Source organism: Chanodichthys erythropterus, chromosome 1 (assembly GCF_024489055.1).
Source record: "Chanodichthys erythropterus isolate Z2021 chromosome 1, ASM2448905v1, whole genome shotgun sequence".
NCBI classification, from domain to species: domain Eukaryota; kingdom Metazoa; phylum Chordata; class Actinopteri; order Cypriniformes; family Xenocyprididae; genus Chanodichthys; species Chanodichthys erythropterus.
Window position 1 is genome coordinate 34782031 of NC_090221.1, and position 20459 is coordinate 34802489.

Genomic DNA, 20459 nt, shown 5'->3' on the forward strand with positions numbered 1-20459 from the left:
TCACTACTAAATATTCCACGGTCTACTTTTAGTGGTATCATAACAAAGTGGAAGCAATTGGGAACAACAGCAACTCAGCCATGAAGTGGTAGGCTACATGAAATCACAGAGCGGGGTCAGCGCATGCTGAGGCACACAGTGCGCAGAAGTTGCCAACTTTCTGCAGAGTCAATAGCTACAGACTTCCAAACTTCATGTGGTTTTCAGATTAGCTCAAGAACAGTGCGTAGAGAGCTTCATTAAATTGGTCTCCATAACCGAGCAGCTGCATCCAAGCCTTACATCACCAAGTGCAATGCAAAGTGTCGGATGCAGTGGTGTAAAGCACTCCGTCACTGGACACTAGAGCAGTGGAGGCATGTTCTCTGGAGTGACAAATCACGCTTCTCTGTCTGGAAATGCGATGGATGAGTCTGGGTTTGGCGGTTGCCAGGAGAATGATACTTGCCTGACTGCATTGTGCCAAGTGTAAAGTTTGGTGGAGGGGGCATTTGTGGGGTTATTTTTCAGGGGTTGGGCTTGGCCCCTTAGTTCCAGTGAAAGGAACGCTTAATGCTTCAGCATACCAAGACATTTTGGACAATTTCATGCTCCCAAGTTTGTGGGAACAGTTTGGGGATGGCCCCTTCCTGTTCCAACATGACTGCACATCAGTGCAGAAAGCAAAGTCCATAAAGAGGGAGTTTGGTATGGAGGAACTTGACTGGCCTGCACAGAGCCCTGACCTCAACCCGATAGATCACCTTTGGGATGAATTAGAGTGCAGACTGCGAGCCAGGCCTTCTCGCCACCATCACTGCCTGACCTCACAAATGCTCTTCTAGAAGAATGGTCAAAAAGTCCCATAAACACACTCCTAAACCTTGTGGAAAGCCTTCCCAGAAGAGTTGAGGCTGTTATAGCTGCAAAGGGTGGACCAACTACATATTAAACCCTACGGATTAAGAATGGGATGTCATTAAAGTTCATGTGCACGTAAAGGCAGGCGTCCCAAAACTTTTGGCAATAATGTCAGCCCTATGAGAGTTTATGCATGAACAATGTTTTTTTTTAAGCCATAAATACTGTGCCATGAGTAGTTGTGTTCACGTATTGATTTTTTTTTTTTCATTCTATTTTTCAGTAGCTAAGATATATACTATTGATTGACCCTTTTAGTTGTTTACAAATTGTCTGACTACTACCTCTATCTGCTATGAAGTAGCTTTTGTAGTCTATATGTCAAAAAAAATCAACTACTATACTATCTCTAATTAATATTGTACATTGAAAGAGTTTAAAGATATTGGATGTATACAGCTATGGAAAAAATTAAGAGACCACTTAACATTGATTTCTGAACTTGGAGTGGTCTCTTAATTTTTTCCATAGCTGTATATATCCAATATCTTTAAACTCTTTCAATGTACAATATTAACTAGAGATAGTATAGTAGTTGATTTTTTTGACATATAGACTACAAAAGCTACTTCATAGCAGATAGAGGTAGTAGTCAGACAATTTGTAAACAACTAAAAGGGTCAATCAATAGTATATATCTTAGCTACTGAAAAATAGAATGAAAAAAGCAAAGAAAAAGCAAAGAAAACTTATACATATATATATATATATATATATATATATATATATATATATATATATATATATATATATATATATATATATATATATATATATATATATATTTATTTTTTAAGAAAGGAATCTGATATGTATCATGTTCTGTTGGCTAATCATTATTTTAAACTCATAACTTTTACTGTGACATCCGTATATCTGTACATGGATTCTGAATTTTGTAATGTGACAGAAATATTATTTCTTAGAGTAGTTTAGCAATTTTATCTTGTCTTTGTTATGTGAAATTGGCTTGTAAAAGCAATTTCGTATGTAAGTAACTTTTTAAACACTCTTTTAGTCAGGTTAGAAATGACAGTTTATTTTCACTTTGCTGTCCATGGTGCTGCACTGTCAGTTACTCTTGGTGTTGGTTTTCTTTGCTCTAATGTAGCCACTAGCTCTCTATCGCGCCCATGTTTTGTGGTGGTGTTTATCTTCCACTCATCAGAAACTCTTGTTCTGCCAAGTAACTATGCAACTGACACTTTATACTGTCATTGAAATTGCTATTATGTAGTTTCTTTTTTTTAACTCACAGTGTCGCTGTTCACCTGCAAAACCATGTGTGTGTTCAGTACACATCTCTCCACCCTGATTCTGATGTCATACACAGTTTCAAGCTCGTCTCGTTATAGAAAATCGTCGACGGAGACTGCTTACTGCTAATATTGTCCTTCTGGCTATTATTCTGCATTGAGTTTTATATTTGTGTTTTCTTTGTACGTTAAGTGTTGTATTGGTGGATTTTAGTTCTGCTTAATTTCTGAAGCATTTCAAACGTTCTGCTCTGCTGTCGAGATGTTTGGTCTTTTGTTCTTCGTGCTGATGGCGCACACCGCTTATGGAGACGTGAGCTATTCTTTCCCGGAGGAGATGAAACGCGGATCTGTGATTGGAAATATAGCAAAGGATCTCGGACTCGATGTGAACAGACTGTCATCTCGTAAGGCTCGCATTGATACTGAAGGTAACAGAAAACGATACTGTGACATTAATCTGAATACTGGAGAACTGACCGTAGCGGAGAGAATCGACAGAGAGGAGATTTGTGGAAAGAAAGCTTCATGTGTTATTAAACAGGAGCTTGTTTTGGAAAATCCTCTTGAATCTCATCTTATCAACATTAATGTTAAAGATATAAATGACAATTCTCCTCTGTTTAAAAAGGAACTGATAAAACTGGAGATCAGCGAATCGGCTGTAAAAGGTGCTCGTTTTGTATTGGAGGAGGCCCATGATGCGGACATAGGAACTAATTCGGTTCAAAATTACAATTTAGCGCGAAATGAATATTTTGATTTGGCTGTTACTGCAAAAACAACTGGGAAATTTTACGGCGAGTTAGTACTACAAAAACAATTGGATCGTGAGCAGCAGAAAGAGGTGACATTAATTCTCACTGCGGTAGACGGCGGGACTCCACCGAGATCAGGTACTGTAGCCATACACGTCACTGTGCTGGATGCTAATGATAATGCTCCAGTCTTTAGTCAGGCCGTCTATAAAGTCAGTCTGCCTGAAAATTCTCCTCTAGATACTGTAGTGCTGACAGTGAGCGCTACTGATGCTGACGAGGGACAAAATGGAGAAGTGACATATGAATTTGGGCATATTTCAGAAAATGGATTAACAGTGTTTTCTCTCGATCAAAATAATGGAATAATAACTTTAATAGGGTCTCTTGACTATGAGGACGAGTCCTCTTTTGAGCTACCAATTCAAGCCACCGACGGACTTGGGATGGTATCATATGCAACAGTTGTTATTGATATATCTGACATTAACGATAATTCCCCCATTATAGTAATTAAATCTCTAAATAGTCCCGTTCCCGAGAACGCGTTCCCCGGTACAGAGGTTGGCATCATTAATGTTCAGGACAGAGACTCTGAGAATAACGGACAGGTGCGCTGCTCCATTCAGCAGAACGTCCCATTTAAACTCGTTCCTTCGATCAAAAATTACTATTCTCTGGTGACCACAGGTGAATTAGACCGCGAGCTGCTCTCTGATTATAATCTTACAATCACTGCTACTGATGAGGGCTCTCCGCCTTTATCTTCCACTAAGAATCTTCACTTGACTGTAGCTGACGTCAATGATAATCCACCTGTATTTCAGGAGCACAATTACAGAGCTCATGTGCAAGAAAATAACAAACCGGGCTCCTCTATTTGTTCAGTATCAGCTACAGACCCGGACTGGAGACAGAATGGCACTGTAGTTTATTCTCTGTTGTCCTCTGATGTCAATGGCGCACCGGTGTCCTCCTTTCTATCCATTAACGGAGACACCGGGGTCATTCATGCCGTGAGATCGTTTGATTACGAACAGCTGAAGAGTTTCAAAGTGCTCGTGTTAGCCAGAGACAACGGTTCTCCTCCTCTGAGCAGTAACGTGAGCGTGAGTGTCTTCATATCGGATGAGAATGACAACTCCCCTCAGATATTATACCCCTCTCCGGAGGGAAACTCCTTCATGACCGAGATGGTGCCCAAAGCTGCTCAGGCGGGCTCCCTGGTCTCCAAGGTGATCTCCGTGGACGCGGATTCTGGCCAGAACGCGTGGCTCTCGTATCACATTATTAAAGCCACTGATCCGGGACTTTTCACTATCGGTGTCCACAGCGGGGAGATCAGGACGCAGCGGGACATTTCTGAATCTGACAGCATGAAACAGAACCTTATTGTGTCCGTGAGAGATAACGGACAGCCCTCTCTCTCAGCCACGTGCGCGTTGTATTTACTCATATCAGATAACTTGGCTGAAGTTCCAGAACTGAAAGACATGTCTCATGACGAGAGCAGCTCCAAACTGACGTTTTATTTGATCATCGCGCTGGTGTCCGTTTCCACTTTCTTCCTGACCTTCATCATCATCATCCTGGCCGTGAGGTTTTGTCGCAGGAGAAAGCCCAGACTGTTGTTTGATGGAGCTGTAGCCATTCCCAGCGCGTATCTCCCTCCAAATTACGCAGAGGTGGAGGGCGCGGGAACTCTCCGCAGCACTTACAATTATGACGCGTACCTGACCACGGGCTCGCGCACTAGTGACTTCAAGTTCGTCAGATCTTATAATGAGGGCACGCTGACTCCTGACATGACTCTGAAAAAGACCCAGTACTCCGATGATCTTAATGGTATTGCCGAGGGAATAGAGATTGTTTCACAGGTATGTTTTTTTTTTTTTTTTTTTTTTTGCCTCAAAAAGGATTTTGTGGTTAATTTTGCAGAAACAATTTAGAACATTTTATATGAATAATTTCATTCAAGCACGAAATTGAAAATATTAGGATGTATTTCTGTATAATTTAAGCATGTATAAATCAAAGTTCTAAAATATAAGTAAATGTAGCAGTGTCTGTTATATTTGAGTTCTCAGAGTACTTGGACTTACTGTTTTTAACTGACTTCTGGCAATAAGAAAATGATGCTTAACCAGATTCCAGGTTTTGGGATTTTAGATCTAGCAGAAGCAGCAGCATTATCGTGGTTTACAACTTGCAGTTCTTGATCCTCAGTTTTCATCATTTGAATGTTTGGTGTTGAGTATTTCTGCTTCTACATCTACAATCATTGTTACAGTCTACAAACCACCTAACACTAAGTCGCATGCAGTGTTTATGTCAGAATTTGCTGATTATCAGTAAGTGTTGACCCTGAAGTTCCACAGAATTGTTATTGTGAGGGATTTATTTATTCATGGACCAAAGTGATTATGACAGCTAAGGCACATTTTTTGCTACTTGACTGTTTTCTCTCACAATTGGTAACTGTCCCGAAAAGGTCATACTCTGGAACTTGTGATTACAAATGGCCAAGGGCGTAGATTTGGTTTCAACTTTGGGGGGGTTGAACATTGGTATGGTTGTATTGTATTGGGGGGTTGTAACTGATGGATTTGAATATTGGGGGGGGGGTTACCTCCCCTCATCCCCCCCACAAACTACGCCCCTGCAAACAGCTCATTTATATATATCACAGTTAACATCTGTTGACATTGGTCTGTCAGACCACTCAGCTGTCTTCTTTGATTTGGAACTACATCATTCATGTGTGCCTACCATTCGATCTGTAACATTCCAGAAGTTCTGCTAACAGACTCTTTTGCTCCTCTGAGGTCACACAAGATTACTTTTGTTCGCTCTGCTCCATGGTATAATGACATTCTGCACACTAAGAAGCCTGCCTGTTGGAAAATGTAGCATAAATTGCATCTCACTTGCTTGAATGTGTATTATCTAGCTTGGAAGGATCTTCTGGGTGACTATAGAACATTTATTGAGACTGAAAGACCATATTTCTCTTAGACTATTGAAAACAATCAAGAAAACCCAAGACATTTGTTTCAAACTATGAATAGACTGCTTCAGGTAAATACTTTTACTACTAGGCCTGTTTCACAGCAGCTATGTAACTCTTTTCTTAATTTCTACAAATTTCATAGTACTGAGACCGCTTTGGTTAAAGTCACCAATGATTTGCTGATGGCTCCTGACTCTGGTGCAACATCCATTCTCATCCTTCTCTATCTAAGAGCTGCTTTTGATACTGTTTATCACAATCTATTACTCACGTCTTAAAAGAGTGTTTGATGTGTTAGGGACAGTTTTGAAGTGGTTTAGATCCTATTTCACTGACCATTCCTATTTCATTCCTAAGGGTGGTCGTAGGTCTGAGATTAGCTCTGTTTTCACTGGTGTTCCTCAGGGGTCAGTCTTGGGCCCTTTACTTTCTAACATTTATCCATTTATCTGTCACCGCTTGGCCACCTCTAGAGATCGCTTGGCCTCCATTATCACTTGTATGCTCACGATACGCAGATTTATATACATTCTAAACCTGATTAGCACCCTGACGCTGCTTTTCTTTCCGACTGTATTACTGAGATAAAAACAGGGATGAGTAATAATTTCCTGTGTCTGAATAGTGGTAAAAACCGAGATGTGCTCATTGGTTCCCATCATCAGATTCCAAAGCTGGTTCTCTGTCTTTGACTTTTGATGGCTCTGTTTTGGAAACCCAAAGTAAAGTGAGGAACCTTGGAGTTATTTTTGATGCTAATCTTTCATTTGATTCTTTTGTTCAGAGTACTGTTAAAAGATATTTTTCCCATCTCAGTGCTTTCTCTTTCTGTGCTTTTCTGCCTCTTGAACTTATAGGGATATTAAGACATATGAAACTTTTAAAGTTCATTTGCTTGCTGATGTTTATTATTATTAGTAGTAGTATTATTTATTTTTCATTATTTTTACTTTTATTAACTGTATTGTTAATACACTGTTCCAAATTATTATGTAAGAGACAAATCAGTAAGTTTTCATGCTTTTTGCACAAAATTGCACCATTTCATGCTTTTCCTCTTCAGAAAGATCTTTCTTCCTCCACATATTGCATGAGAACTCTGACTTGCTTAATGTGGAACAACCTGTAAGTAGAGTTTCCACAGATCTGGCAAATTATTTTTTTCTGAGATTGATACCAGTTATCTAAAAAGACATGGATAAATAAACAAAAAACATTTTCTTAGAAAAACTAAAATCTGAATGTCTGTTCTACAGAAATCTTACTGATATGTCAATTGCATAATAATTTGGAACGCAGTGTATTGTGTACACCGCTTTGAGAAGCTGCTTTTAAAGGTGCTTTATAAAAATAATGTTTATTATTATTATTATTATTATTATTATTGTTCTCAAATAAAAAATCAAAAAAAATCAAAAATAAAAAAAAACTTTTTTGGTGTAACATCTACAAATCCGTGAAAAATAGAACCCCTTATACTGTGGGGAAATGAAGGAAATTTTCCGTTTTGATATGTTCACAGGTGTTTTCCACATTATTTGAAGTTTGCCTTGCTATGTGTTGTGTTTTAGGGTGAAAGGGAATGTCCATTATGGTGGCAATTCGTGTTTGCCAATTTGTTATGATCGATTTCACAATGAGCTTGAAAACAAAGCTGTAATTTTACAAACCTCCGACCATTACAAGCTTGACTTCCTTTGGCGCTGTCCGTGGTGCTGATGTGTTGTGGCTTGTACTGTAGTGTATGCAGCCTTGTGAAAAAGATTGTTTAGGTCGTTCAGCGGTTTTGTGTTGTGTTTCAGTGTGTAACAATAATATAACGCTCACTTGATCACAGAATTCTCTAATCGTGTAATGACTGTTTGAAAACACTCAGTTTTTTTATTTTAATTTCAAGATTAAAGAAACAGTTTTGATTTTATGGCGTGTTAGAAATATGTTTTGCTAAGTTTATACATCTATGTATGGATTAACATCTCATTTGGTCCTCATGGTGTCGCTGTTGACCTGTGCATCCACTTTCTTTTCTTTATCTCCACCCATTTGCGTTGCTATTTTCTTTATCTCCGAATGTCCGGTGTCTGTACGGTGGTTTTCTTTAGTCTTTCTTAGAACAGCTGAATATGAGCTGGTGTTCAAACTGATATATTCTTTATTTGCTTGTCATCTTATATCGAGTAGTCTACATTTGGTCCACAACCGAACATGATGCATAAAGGACTGTTGGCGACGACACTATGTCTTTTCTTCTCCATCTTTTTTATGGCGCACACCGCTTATGGAGACGTGAGCTATTCTTTCCCGGAGGAGATGAAACGCGGATCTGTGATTGGAAATATAGCAAAGGATCTCGGACTCGATGTGAACAGACTGTCATCTCGTAAGGCTCGTATTGATACTGAAGATAACAGAAAACGATACTGTGACATTAATCTGAATACTGGAGAACTGACCGTAGCGGAGAGAATCGACAGAGAGGGACTTTGTGGAAAGAAAGATTCGTGTGTTTTAAAGCAAGAGCTGGTGCTGGAGAATCCTTTAGAATTACATGCTATCAGTCTTCGGGTTCAAGATGTTAACGACAACAGTCCTTATTTCGGTAAAGATGTAATTACTCTGGAGATAAGGGAATCCGCCGTTAAAGGCAAGCGCTTCTTGCTTGAAGAAGCAAACGATGCAGATATTGGGCAAAATTCTGTACAAAGCTATTCTATTCAAAATAATGAATATTTTGTTTTGTCAGTGCAAAGTAACACTCTTGGAGAAAAGTACGCCGAAATCATTTTAAATAAAGAGTTGGATCGTGAGCAGCAGAAAGAGGTGACATTAATTCTCACTGCGGTAGACGGCGGGACTCCACCGAGATCAGGTACTGTAGCCATACACGTCACTGTGCTGGATGCTAATGATAATGCTCCAGTCTTTAGTCAGGCCGTCTATAAAGTCAGTCTGCCTGAAAATTCTCCTGTAGATACTGTAGTGCTGACAGTGAGCGCTACTGATGCTGACGAGGGACAAAATGGAGAAGTGACATATGAGTTTGGTCATGTTATGGAAGACTATAAACATTTGTTTCACCTTGATCGGAAGACAGGTGTCATTAGCATAAGAGGTCCAATAGATTTTGAGGAAGAAGCCACATTTAGTCTGTGAATAATAGCTAAAGATGGTTCAGGTCTAACATCTTATTCAAATGTTATAATCAGTGTAAGTGACATTAATGATAACGCCCCTATAATAATAGTAAAATCACTTAATGGCCCAATTCCTGAGAACGCGTTCCCCGGTACAGAGGTTGGCATCATTAATGTTCAGGACAGAGACTCTGAGAATAACGGACAGGTGCGCTGCTCCATTCAGCAGAACGTCCCATTTAAACTCGTTCCTTCGATCAAAAATTACTATTCTCTGGTGACCACAGGTGAATTAGACCGCGAGCTGCTCTCTGATTATAATCTTACAATCACTGCTACTGATGAGGGCTCTCCGCCTTTATCTTCCACTAAGAATCTTCACTTGACTGTAGCTGACGTCAATGATAATCCACCTGTATTTCAGGAGCACAATTACAGAGCTCATGTGCAAGAAAATAACAAACCGGGCTCCTCTATTTGTTCAGTATCAGCTACAGACCCGGACTGGAGACAGAATGGCACTGTAGTTTATTCTCTGTTGTCCTCTGATGTCAATGGCGCACCGGTGTCCTCCTTTCTATCCATTAACGGAGACACCGGGGTCATTCATGCCGTGAGATCGTTTGATTACGAACAGCTGAAGAGTTTCAAAGTGCTCGTGTTAGCCAGAGACAACGGTTCTCCTCCTCTGAGCAGTAACGTGAGCGTGAGTGTCTTCATATCGGATGAGAATGACAACTCCCCTCAGATATTATACCCCTCTCCGGAGGGAAACTCCTTCATGACCGAGATGGTGCCCAAAGCTGCTCAGGCGGGCTCTCTGGTCTCCAAGGTGATCTCCGTGGACGCGGATTCTGGCCAGAACGCGTGGCTCTCGTATCACATTATTAAAGCCACTGATCCGGGACTTTTCACTATCGGTGTCCACAGCGGGGAGATCAGGACGCAGCGGGACATTTCTGAATCTGACAGCATGAAACAGAACCTTATTGTGTCCGTGAGAGATAACGGACAGCCCTCTCTCTCAGCCACGTGCGCGTTGTATTTACTCATATCAGATAACTTGGCTGAAGTTCCAGAACTGAAAGACATGTCTCATGACGAGAGCAGCTCCAAACTGACGTTTTATCTGATCATCGCGCTGGTGTCCGTTTCCACTTTCTTCCTGACCTTCATCATCATCATCCTGGCCGTGAGGTTTTGTCGCAGGAGAAAGCCCAGACTGTTGTTTGATGGAGCTGTAGCCATTCCCAGCGCGTATCTCCCTCCAAATTACGCAGAGGTGGAGGGCGCGGGAACTCTCCGCAGCACTTACAATTATGACGCGTACCTGACCACGGGCTCGCGCACTAGTGACTTCAAGTTCGTCAGATCTTATAATGAGGGCACACTGACTGCTGACCTGACTCTGAAAAAGACTCAGTCTGCTGTGGATGATCTTGAAGGACTTGATGCAGAGGCTATGCAGGAAAGTACCTCTGAAAATAAGGTATGAAATTGGTTCCACATTTTCTTAATGTGAGCTATCACCATGAAATTTCATTTACTCTTACTTTTAAATATTTGTTTTGTTTAATGGCATTGCAAAAGTAGATTTTTGGACAGTAGTCTCATCAAATCTTGCTAATCAGAACGATCTGTAAACTACTACTTTTTTCACCCTGGCAACCATTCATATGGATTTCTTCTTTTCTTGTTTTTTCTCTTATTGTTTTGTGTTAAGGTTACATCCTATGAAACTGATTTAACCAGATCATCTGACATCAGTACATTTCCTCATACCTATCCATTTGACTACTATTAGAAGTTTACATAAAATTCTAAATAGTGACTTTTTAAATACATTTCCAGATGGGAATTTTAATTAAGAAGCAATTTGAGAATTTCTTATGATACAATTTTATGTTCATTCTCAATATTGCAAAAACCAAACCAATTTTTGGCCCTCTATATATATATATATATATTATATATATATATATATATATATATATATATATATATATATATATATATATATATATATATATATATATATATATACAGCTATGGAAAAAATTAAGAGAGTGGTCTCTTAATTTTTTCCATAGCTGTATATATAATTTATATACAGTCAAACCAAAAATTATTCAGACATTTTTTGATATTTTTTATATATATTTACTAGTGGGTGCAGGACACTATAGTTCATCTATATAAGTGAGGATAGCAAAATAAAGTAAACTGTGACATATTATATCCAAAAAAAAAAAAAAAATCATACAGTGGACTACTAGTGAAAAAATGGTTAAAATTGTGAAACCGAAAATTATTCAGACAATTTGACCTGACCATGTTTTGCTTACGTGTTATCTGACATAATTAAGATTATTATTATTTTTTTTTCTCATATTTTTTCTGAGATCTTATTACCATTTTTTTAAACTATAGTGAATAAACTGAATTAATGAATGAAATGTTCAAGGTGTCTGAATAATTGTTGGTTTGCCTGTATACAGGGATAGGCAGTATTTATGATACATGCATTTCAAATACGTATTTCAAATACAAAATAGTATTTTGCAATTTGTATTTGCTAGGGTTGATGAAAATGGCTTTGTATTTTGCATCAAAATACTTTAGTGTTTTGTATTTTTGTATTTTTAAAATACTGTAAAATACTTTGTAAGAAGTCTAAATGATTACATCATAAAATTGTGGCCTCTGATTGATGCCTACTCAATAGTTTGCAGAGACTTGCGATCAGAAAACTGATCCATATGGAAGAAGGTGGTCATGGTAAGAAACGTGCAGGCTGCCAGCTTTCCATCAATTTTTAGCATGAATTGCTATAATTTTTAACAGTTCATGTTAAGTTTTGGTGTTCATTTTGGTAGCCTAGGCTAAATAGTATACCAATTTACATAATGTTCAGGAAAACTATTATACCGAGCAGTAGCCCCCTATGTTTATGATTATCAATCAAATGATTAATTGGTTAAAAACTAGTTGCTATGAATACAGGTGCCATCAGTTGTCTTCTTATAAATGAGTTGTTGTTATTGAGTCAGTGTTGCTGATGCAAAGTAGCCTTCGTTACCAAACACAGAGTAACTAAATTAGGATACATTAATTAGAATACATATTAGGAGTCATTTGCAAACATTATACTGTTGGTTAATTTAAAACTGACCTTCATCTGGGAGATCACAGGGATATGTGAATATTTGATCTGTTAAAACCACATTATGTAAATTTTCGCCTCTAAAGATCGCTAATTCAAAAAGACGAAGCTCGTTGACACCTTTATTTCACGTCATCATGGGATGTATTGTTTTGTTAAAAAACTACTGTCGGGATTTACTAAAGACACACAGTATAAAATTAGTGCTGAAAACGTGAGTTGTGTTTGCGGCTGACCTTATTGCACATGCATTTTTAGGAGTTTCCCTTTCAGATGCAAAATTTATGGGAGGAGAGTATTTAAATGAATCACACAATGCAATTTAATAATGTTTGCGCTCGTCAATTTACTGGTATTTACACCATTATTTAACGCCCTAAAAAGCATGTCTGAACCGATTTTGTGACATGGCTGCAATTGTTGCTGTTGGAAGGAGACACCACAGAGAACAGAGAGCGCGTGGTAGAAGGATTATTCATTTCTTTGAAATGCCAGAGTAAGACCTTATCCAAACATATCGTTTGCCTATATCTATAGGGCAACATAGCTTGGCAAACTATATTATACAGTATATGTGTATGTTTTTGTCAGATTACATGTTAAGTTGCGCCTGTGTCGACCCGCACCTGATAAGAACATCAGCATCAGGATTCAGCTCTGTTTATTCTAATTTGCACTGCTCTTGGTAGATTGCATTAGTCATTATGTAAATGATCTGACCGTGTCTGTGTTCTTCAATCTGCATGTCAGCAGATCACGTGCAAAACTTGCCACTCCCATCAACACATTTGTGGAATTGCGCTCTCACGCTAATTTGCCCTGTTAAGTAAATCTGGCCCTTAATGTGTTAAGCGATATAACATGATGAGTTTTAATGTAAGTACACAAGTCAACAAAAATATAACATTGTTTTAGTGGTTTTTGAATATTTTAATCTAAAAATCGTACATATTTGTGCCTTTAACTGGTTGCATATGTCAGACTTATTGCATGACTCGGGCAAAGAAAAGCTGTTGCTATCAAACATTGTTTACTTAAGTCAGTGTAATGGTGAAGGGGTCGATCAAATGGGCCAGCTGATGGAAGGTTTGTGAAGAAATTTCATGCTCCCTTGTAAAAGAATTTTTTAGTATTTTCAAAATACAAAAATACAGTAGTTTATTTTGATACATGTTGTGGCTGCTGTATTTTGTATTTTATTTTGATACATTTAAAAATAAGGTATTTGGTATTTTATTTTAAAATACATTTTGATGTATTTTTGCCCATCCCTGACTATATATATATATATATATATATATATATATATATATATATATATATATATATATATATATATATATATTGTGGAAAGAGTTTGTGGGTCTGTAACTCTTTCATTTGGTCTCTGGGTGACGCTCTTATGTTATACACAGCTTAGGATGTGATCTCATCTTTGCCGTGTGTCCTGATGCCCCAGTTTAATCAGTGTTGCACAGCGAGCAGAGGAGGGAGAGATGGGGAGGGGAGTGCTGTAGGCGTGCAGAGAAAGAGAGAGATGAAAATAAAAATCTAAGCCGACAAGAGCAGGCATCAGAGCGCAGTGTCCACCCCAGCTATTTGAGGATCAGTTCAGAATGCGCTTTTATCGTCATTATTTTTATTCTTTATTATTTAAATGTAACCATTAATATTTTACAACATGATTTGTTTGTCAAGATGCGTGCTGGCACATTTCTGGCTTCAGCTTTGCTTCTGCTTCATTTGCATGTGCGGTTCTCTTGCTGAAGTGCGTTATTCGGTTCCAGAGGAGATGCAGCAAGGTTCCATCATCGGCAATGTGGCGAGAGATTTGGGAATAGATGTGACGGAGCTCGTGAGGCGCAATGCTCGAGTTGTTGCTGAGGGGAGCCGACGGTTTTGCGAGCTGAGTGCAGAAACAGGCTCTCTGTTGGTGAGTGAGAGAATGGACCGTGAGGAGCTTTGCGCACAGTCTGCGCCCTGCGTCCTGCAATTTCAACTCCTATTGGAGAATCCTCTCAAAGTGTACAGTCTCCTCTTGGACATTCAGGACATCAACGATAACAGCCCAGCATTTGATAACGGTCAGATTGAGCTTGAGCTACTGGAGTCAACGGTCCTACGGAGGCGTTTTCCACTGGAAAGTGCTCACGATCCTGACATAGGAGCTAATTCTGTTCAGCATTATCAACTCAGCGAGAGTGAATATTTTGCTTTAGAGATGAATACTCAGATGGACAGAAATGCATATCCCGAACTGGTCCTCAAAAAGCCTTTGGATCGAGAAAACCAAGCTGATCACTTTCTGACCCTAAGTGGAGTGGATGGTGGCCGGCCTTCTCGTTCTGGAACGGCTTCGATTCACATTCACGTGTTAGATGCTAACGATAATGTTCCTGTGTTTGGTCAAAGGGTGTACAAAGTCAATGCACAAGAAAATTCAGCTCGAGGTTCTGTTTTGGTTAAATTAAATGCGACCGATTTAGACAGCGGGATTTACGGGGAAGTTAGTTATTCTTTCAGTCACGTGCCTGATAAAACGAGGGGGATTTTGGCGGTTGACCCCGTGACGGGTGAGGTGAGAGTCACGGGTATGTTGGATTACGAGGAGGCCAGTTCTCATGAGCTGGATGTACAAGCCAAAGATGGAGGAGGACAGTCGTCTCACTGTAAACTCATCATAGATGTGATAGATGTGAATGACAATGCACCGGTTATTGCAGTTAAATCAAACTCTGCTACTGTGCCAGAAGACGCTTCACCTGGAACTATGGTGGCTTTGCTGCATGTTTATGATTTTGATACCGGCACCAGTGGACGGGTCACGTGTGAGATATCTGATGATGTGCCATTTAAGCTTGTATCAGAAGTAAAAAATTACTTTATGCTTGTGATTGATGGAGTTTTAGACCGGGAAAAGTGTCCTCACTATAACATAACAGTGACTGCTGTGGATGCTGGCACTCCCCCTTTATTCAGCAGCAAAACTGTAGCCATAACAGTCACAGACGTTAATGATAATCCTCCTATTTTTAGACACAGTGACTACAGCATCCAGTTTTCAGAAAATCAGCCTCAGGGAACCCCGGTCGTTAAAGTCAGAGCCGACGATGCAGATGAGGGGCAGAATGCTAGAATCCGGTATTCTCTTTCAGAAGATGCAGCTTCTCTTTTCTCCATCAATGCAGAGAGTGGTGAGATATTTACTCTACGGCCCTTTGATTACGAAACATCCACTCACTTCAATGTTCAAGTGTTGGCTCGTGATGGAGGCAGCCCTGCATTCACCAGCACATGCACTGTCCGGGTCTTTATTGCAGATCAGAATGACAATTCTCCGGTTGTTCTTTACCCAGTTCAGTTTGATGGATACCTTGCGGATGACATTGTGCCCCGAGCTGCTCCTGCAGGTTATTTGGTCACTAAAGTGGTTGCTGTTGATGCAGACGCAGGGCACAATGCATGGCTGTCCTATCGGATTGTGAAAGCCACACAGCCTAATTTGTTCTCTATTGGACTGCACTGTGGGGAAATTCGGACACTAAGACCATTTGTTGAAGATGATGAGATTAAACAAACCTTGCTAGTCTCTGTGAGTGATAACGGGCCTGAGTCTTTGTCTGCCACTGCAACTGTTAATATTATGACTGAAGACGGCTTGCCTATCATCGATGAGCTCTTTGCACTTGGCATAGATGAGTCACATGCTCACAATGACCTTACTCTGTATTTAATACTGGCTCTGGCAGGCGTGTCCAGTCTTTTATTTGTGCTCATCATTGCTATGGTCTATATGAGGTTATGCAGACACAGATACATGTATCGCTCAACTGCAAACTTACCTGTTTTTCCTCCTACCTACGGGCCACCTGGCTACTCCGACGTGAGCCGCTTCACTACTTTGCAGAAGGATGATCGATACAACTCTTTCTTAACAACAGGCTCGTGGAGAGGGGACTTCAGATTCGGCTCAGACTTTGTTGATTTTGACATGCAGAATAAGCGTGGGGCGTCGGTGCATGTGGGTGGCCGCAGCACTGCACGTGCGACGCTCTTAGTGCCACATAAGTTCTAACCCAGATGGTTTGACCCTGACAATCATACTTAAAATCCTTATCGACAGATCGGACTGAAAAGTCTTTAATCAAACAAATGACAAATGTTCATGATTATAATGCATTAGCTGTTTCATGAAAACACATTACAGTGAATCCTTCACTTTTATTGTGTCCTGTTCTGCTTTAATTTTGAATGTGACAAGATCTTGACATCCATGTTTTTGTTTTGTTTTTTGTAATTGCACTTTAAAGACTTTTGTGTGCTCTTTATTATTATATGCAGATCTAATGTGTGTGTGTGTGTGTGTGTGTGTGTGTGTGTGTGTGTGTATATATATATATATATATATATATATATATATATATATATATATATATATATATATATATATATATATATAGAGAGAGAGAGAGAGAGAGAGAGAGAGAGAGAGAGAGAGAGAGAGCTTGGACTATATATTTTAGTGCTGTCAAACGATTTATCTTGATTAATCACATCCAAAATAAAAGTTTGATTACATTACATTTTATATATATATACATAAAAATATATATTTTGGTGAAATATATTCATGCATGTGTGTGAATTTATATATACATAATAAATATACACAGTACACACACATATATTATGTAAACACAAACTTTTATTTTGGATGCAATTAATCACAATTAATCGTTTGACTGCACTAATATATATATATATATATATATATATATATATATATATATATATATATATATATATATATATATATATATATATAAAAGTTTGGGATCGTTAAGATTTTTTATGTTTTTAAAAAAAGTTTCGTCTGCTCACCAAGGCTACATTTATTTAATTAAAAATACAGTAAAAAACAGTAATATTGTGAAAAATTATTACAATTTAAAATAACTGTTTTCTATTTAAATATATTTTACAAAGTAATTTATTCCTGTGATCAAAGCTGAATTTTCAGCATCATTACTCCAGTCTTCAGTGTCACATGATCCTTCAGAAATCATTCTAATATGATGATTAGTTCCTCAAGAAACATTTATGATTATTTTCAATGTTGAAAACAGTTGTGTACATTTTTTTCAGGATTCCTTGATGAATAGAAAGTTCAAAAGAACAGCATTTATCTGAAATACAAAGCTTCTGTAGCATTATACACTTCCGTTCAAAAGTTTGGGGTCAGTAAGAATTTTTATTTTTATTTTTTTGAAAAGAAATTAAAGAAATGAATACTTTTATTCAGCAATGATGCATTAAATCAATCAAAAGTGACAGTAAAGACATTTATAATGTTTCAAAAGATTAGATTTCAGATAAACACTGTTCTTTTGAACTTTCTATTCATCAAAGAATCCTGAAAAAAAATATTGTACACAAATATGTTGTACAATTGTAAACAATAAATGTTTCTTGAGCAGCAAATTGACATATTAGAATGATTTCTGAAGGATCATGTGACACTGAAGACTGGATTAACGATGCTGAAAATTCAGCTTTGCCAACACAAGAATAAATTGCATTTTAAAATATTTTCAAATAGAAAACAGTCATTTTAAATTGTAATAATATTTCACAATATTACACAATATTACTACAGTCTTACCGATGCCAAACTTTTGAGCGGTAGTGTATATATACTAGTCCAAGCACGACTGTCATGATGAGCACAGACTTTACTTTTGTCCTTTGGAAGGCATGCATGTCAGTCTGCTTTTTTACTGAAAGGCTGTAATCACTGCGTTTGTATTTGATGAGAATCCATCTCTGCTTTGTATTTTTGATCAGACGCTCACTCTGTTTAGGACTCTCTCTCTCTCTCTCTCTCTCTCTCTCAAAAGAAAGATTAAATGAATTGAAAAGATTTAGAATCTGCATTTCACATGAACACTCCTCTGCTTCTGTGAACCGGATTTAAAACAATTTCATCTTCATTTGTCTTTCCGTACTCTAGCGCTTTATTTTTGGTTGTATACATATTAAGCTCACATGTTATGAAGACTGCTTTCTTATCCTTTCTCATCCAATTCAGTCATCTATGTGCAGTTTGTTACTGTTGATTTAACTGGTGATTTTACCTTTAAGTTCAAATAATAAATATTTCCAATGAACCTTTACAGTAAACAATCAATGCATTCATAATTAATTTACACGAACACTATTTTTTACCAGAAGATGTTAACTTATAGTTATTGATTTGAGCCAGAATCACTGTCACTGGAGATGTCTACAATTACACATTAGATATTTTAACATTTACTCTGGATAGTGCTGTTACTGTGATTTATGTGCTTTGTAAAGTGACTTTCAGTTTTAGGAGTTATATTAATAAAAAATATTTATCAAAAGAGGCACAATCTGAGCATCTCTTTTAAGTGGGAAATTAGGAAATACTGCATGCAACATTAGACACATTTATGAATGATCATATTGATTATGCAGGAGAATTATTCTACATGATCATAATACCCTTCACAAGTCTTCCTAGTGTCCCAGTGTGTCTGTCCTGTGTTTAATCAGAGATATGAATGTTTTATTTACTCAGCTAGGTTGTCTCGATACTGTTAACAGTAAATGTGTTTGCAGTAACTAGTGCGATGACAGAATATATTTGTGCATATGCCTGTCTTTCAATCCAGGTAGCATAAAATACGATTGTAATGTGGACTTTCACCTTGAAGTTCTTCATAGTTGAATCATTACATGAAAGCCTAGTACTAAATTATCTTGCTTCATGGGTTTCACTGGTCATACTTATGCTTAGTAAGTCATACTGTTTGTTTTACAGTGCTAGTTGCTATAAGCATCACTTTTGCTTTAAAGCAGAGATTTCTATTACAGGCTTTAAAGTTATTAGCAAGAAATATATCCAAGGTTAAAAGGTGTGAAAAATCTATCTTTGTTTAACATTTTTTTATTACATTTACCACTAAGATACTTTGCCATGAAATTGTCATGACATTTAACAGATGAGTCTAAAAATGAGAAATTTGCTTTGACAAATTAACCATAATATCTAACCACAATTTAACAACTGTCCAGACTCATGATTTGAGCTTCTTATCGAGGATAAAGGATGATTTCATCTCGTGACTATGAGGCCACATGTAAATTTGTTTTTTCACTGGGTCTGCAGGATTAAATATAGAGTCTAGATGGAGAGTAATGTTTTCTCTGAGCAGATGTTTGTGTGTTTATTATTGTGACTGTGCACTGAGCTCATCTGCAGTGTCTAACATGTTCTGACATGCCTTTAATCGGACCATGAACGCCTGACACACACACGTGAGCATACATAATGTCACAATAATGCCACAAAAGAGAGATTGGGGTTGAATATGCAAATACATTTCAATCAAATGTCATTGTGAGCTTAATTTAGGGATTTTCAGGTGACATTAGAGCGAATTCAATTAGCAACAGATCTTCTGATGGTTAATATAAACCCCAACATAAAATGTGTTTTATTAACTGAATTATAGTTTTTAGCTTAACAGTAGTTCTTCTGAGTGCCAATTATGAATGTATGGAATATACACATGTAGTTAAATGCTTAGTATCACTGATGAATTGATTTTCGTCTTAATTGTAGTCTTATTTTAGCATTTGGTGTATATATATATATATATATATATATATATATATATATATATATATATATATATATATATATATATATATATATATATATATATATATATATATATATATATATATATATTGTTTGTCTGATTAGTATTGTTATTAATAATGCTTTTATTTGGCCGATTATTATTTTATTTTATTATTATTATTGAAATACTAAAAAACGATTATTATGAAATTACATTCCTTTCATGTACTGCATGTTTTGGAATGACAATAAACTACTACTAGTGCTACTACTCTCAGAAAAAGGTACAAAAGCTGTCACTAAGGCAGTTACCCTTTCAAAAGGTACTCCCTTGTACCTTATTTACCCCTAAAGGTTGCATATAAGTATCTTATATTAGCACCATTTGAAAGGGTAACACCCCAACTTTTGTTTTTTCTGAAGGTGTACAGTAATGGGACTGTTATGTACTGCAGATCCACAGAGTGCTGTACATATTCCAGTCAGTGAATGTGTGCTATTTAAAATGTTCACCCATGTGTGTTTAAATTGTTGCTTTAGGCAGGCCTACTTCTGCTGTACACTTCTGT

General features: G+C 37.7%; 2 protein-coding genes and 1 pseudogene across 4 annotated transcripts in view; all 3 read left to right on the top strand.

Moving 5' to 3' along the window:
- LOC137023409 (protocadherin gamma-A11-like) overlaps positions 1-20459 on the top strand; it is a 191596-nt gene that overhangs the window by 59819 nt on the left and 111318 nt on the right. The gene's annotated exons all lie outside the window — the stretch shown is intronic.
- LOC137023053 (protocadherin beta-15-like) lies at positions 8130-10553 on the top strand (annotated as a pseudogene).
- On the top strand, positions 13969-16296 carry LOC137023075 (protocadherin gamma-A6). Its single transcript, XM_067389679.1, has one exon. The coding sequence runs from the start codon at positions 13969-13971 to the stop codon at positions 16294-16296; it is 2328 nt and encodes a 775-aa protein (XP_067245780.1).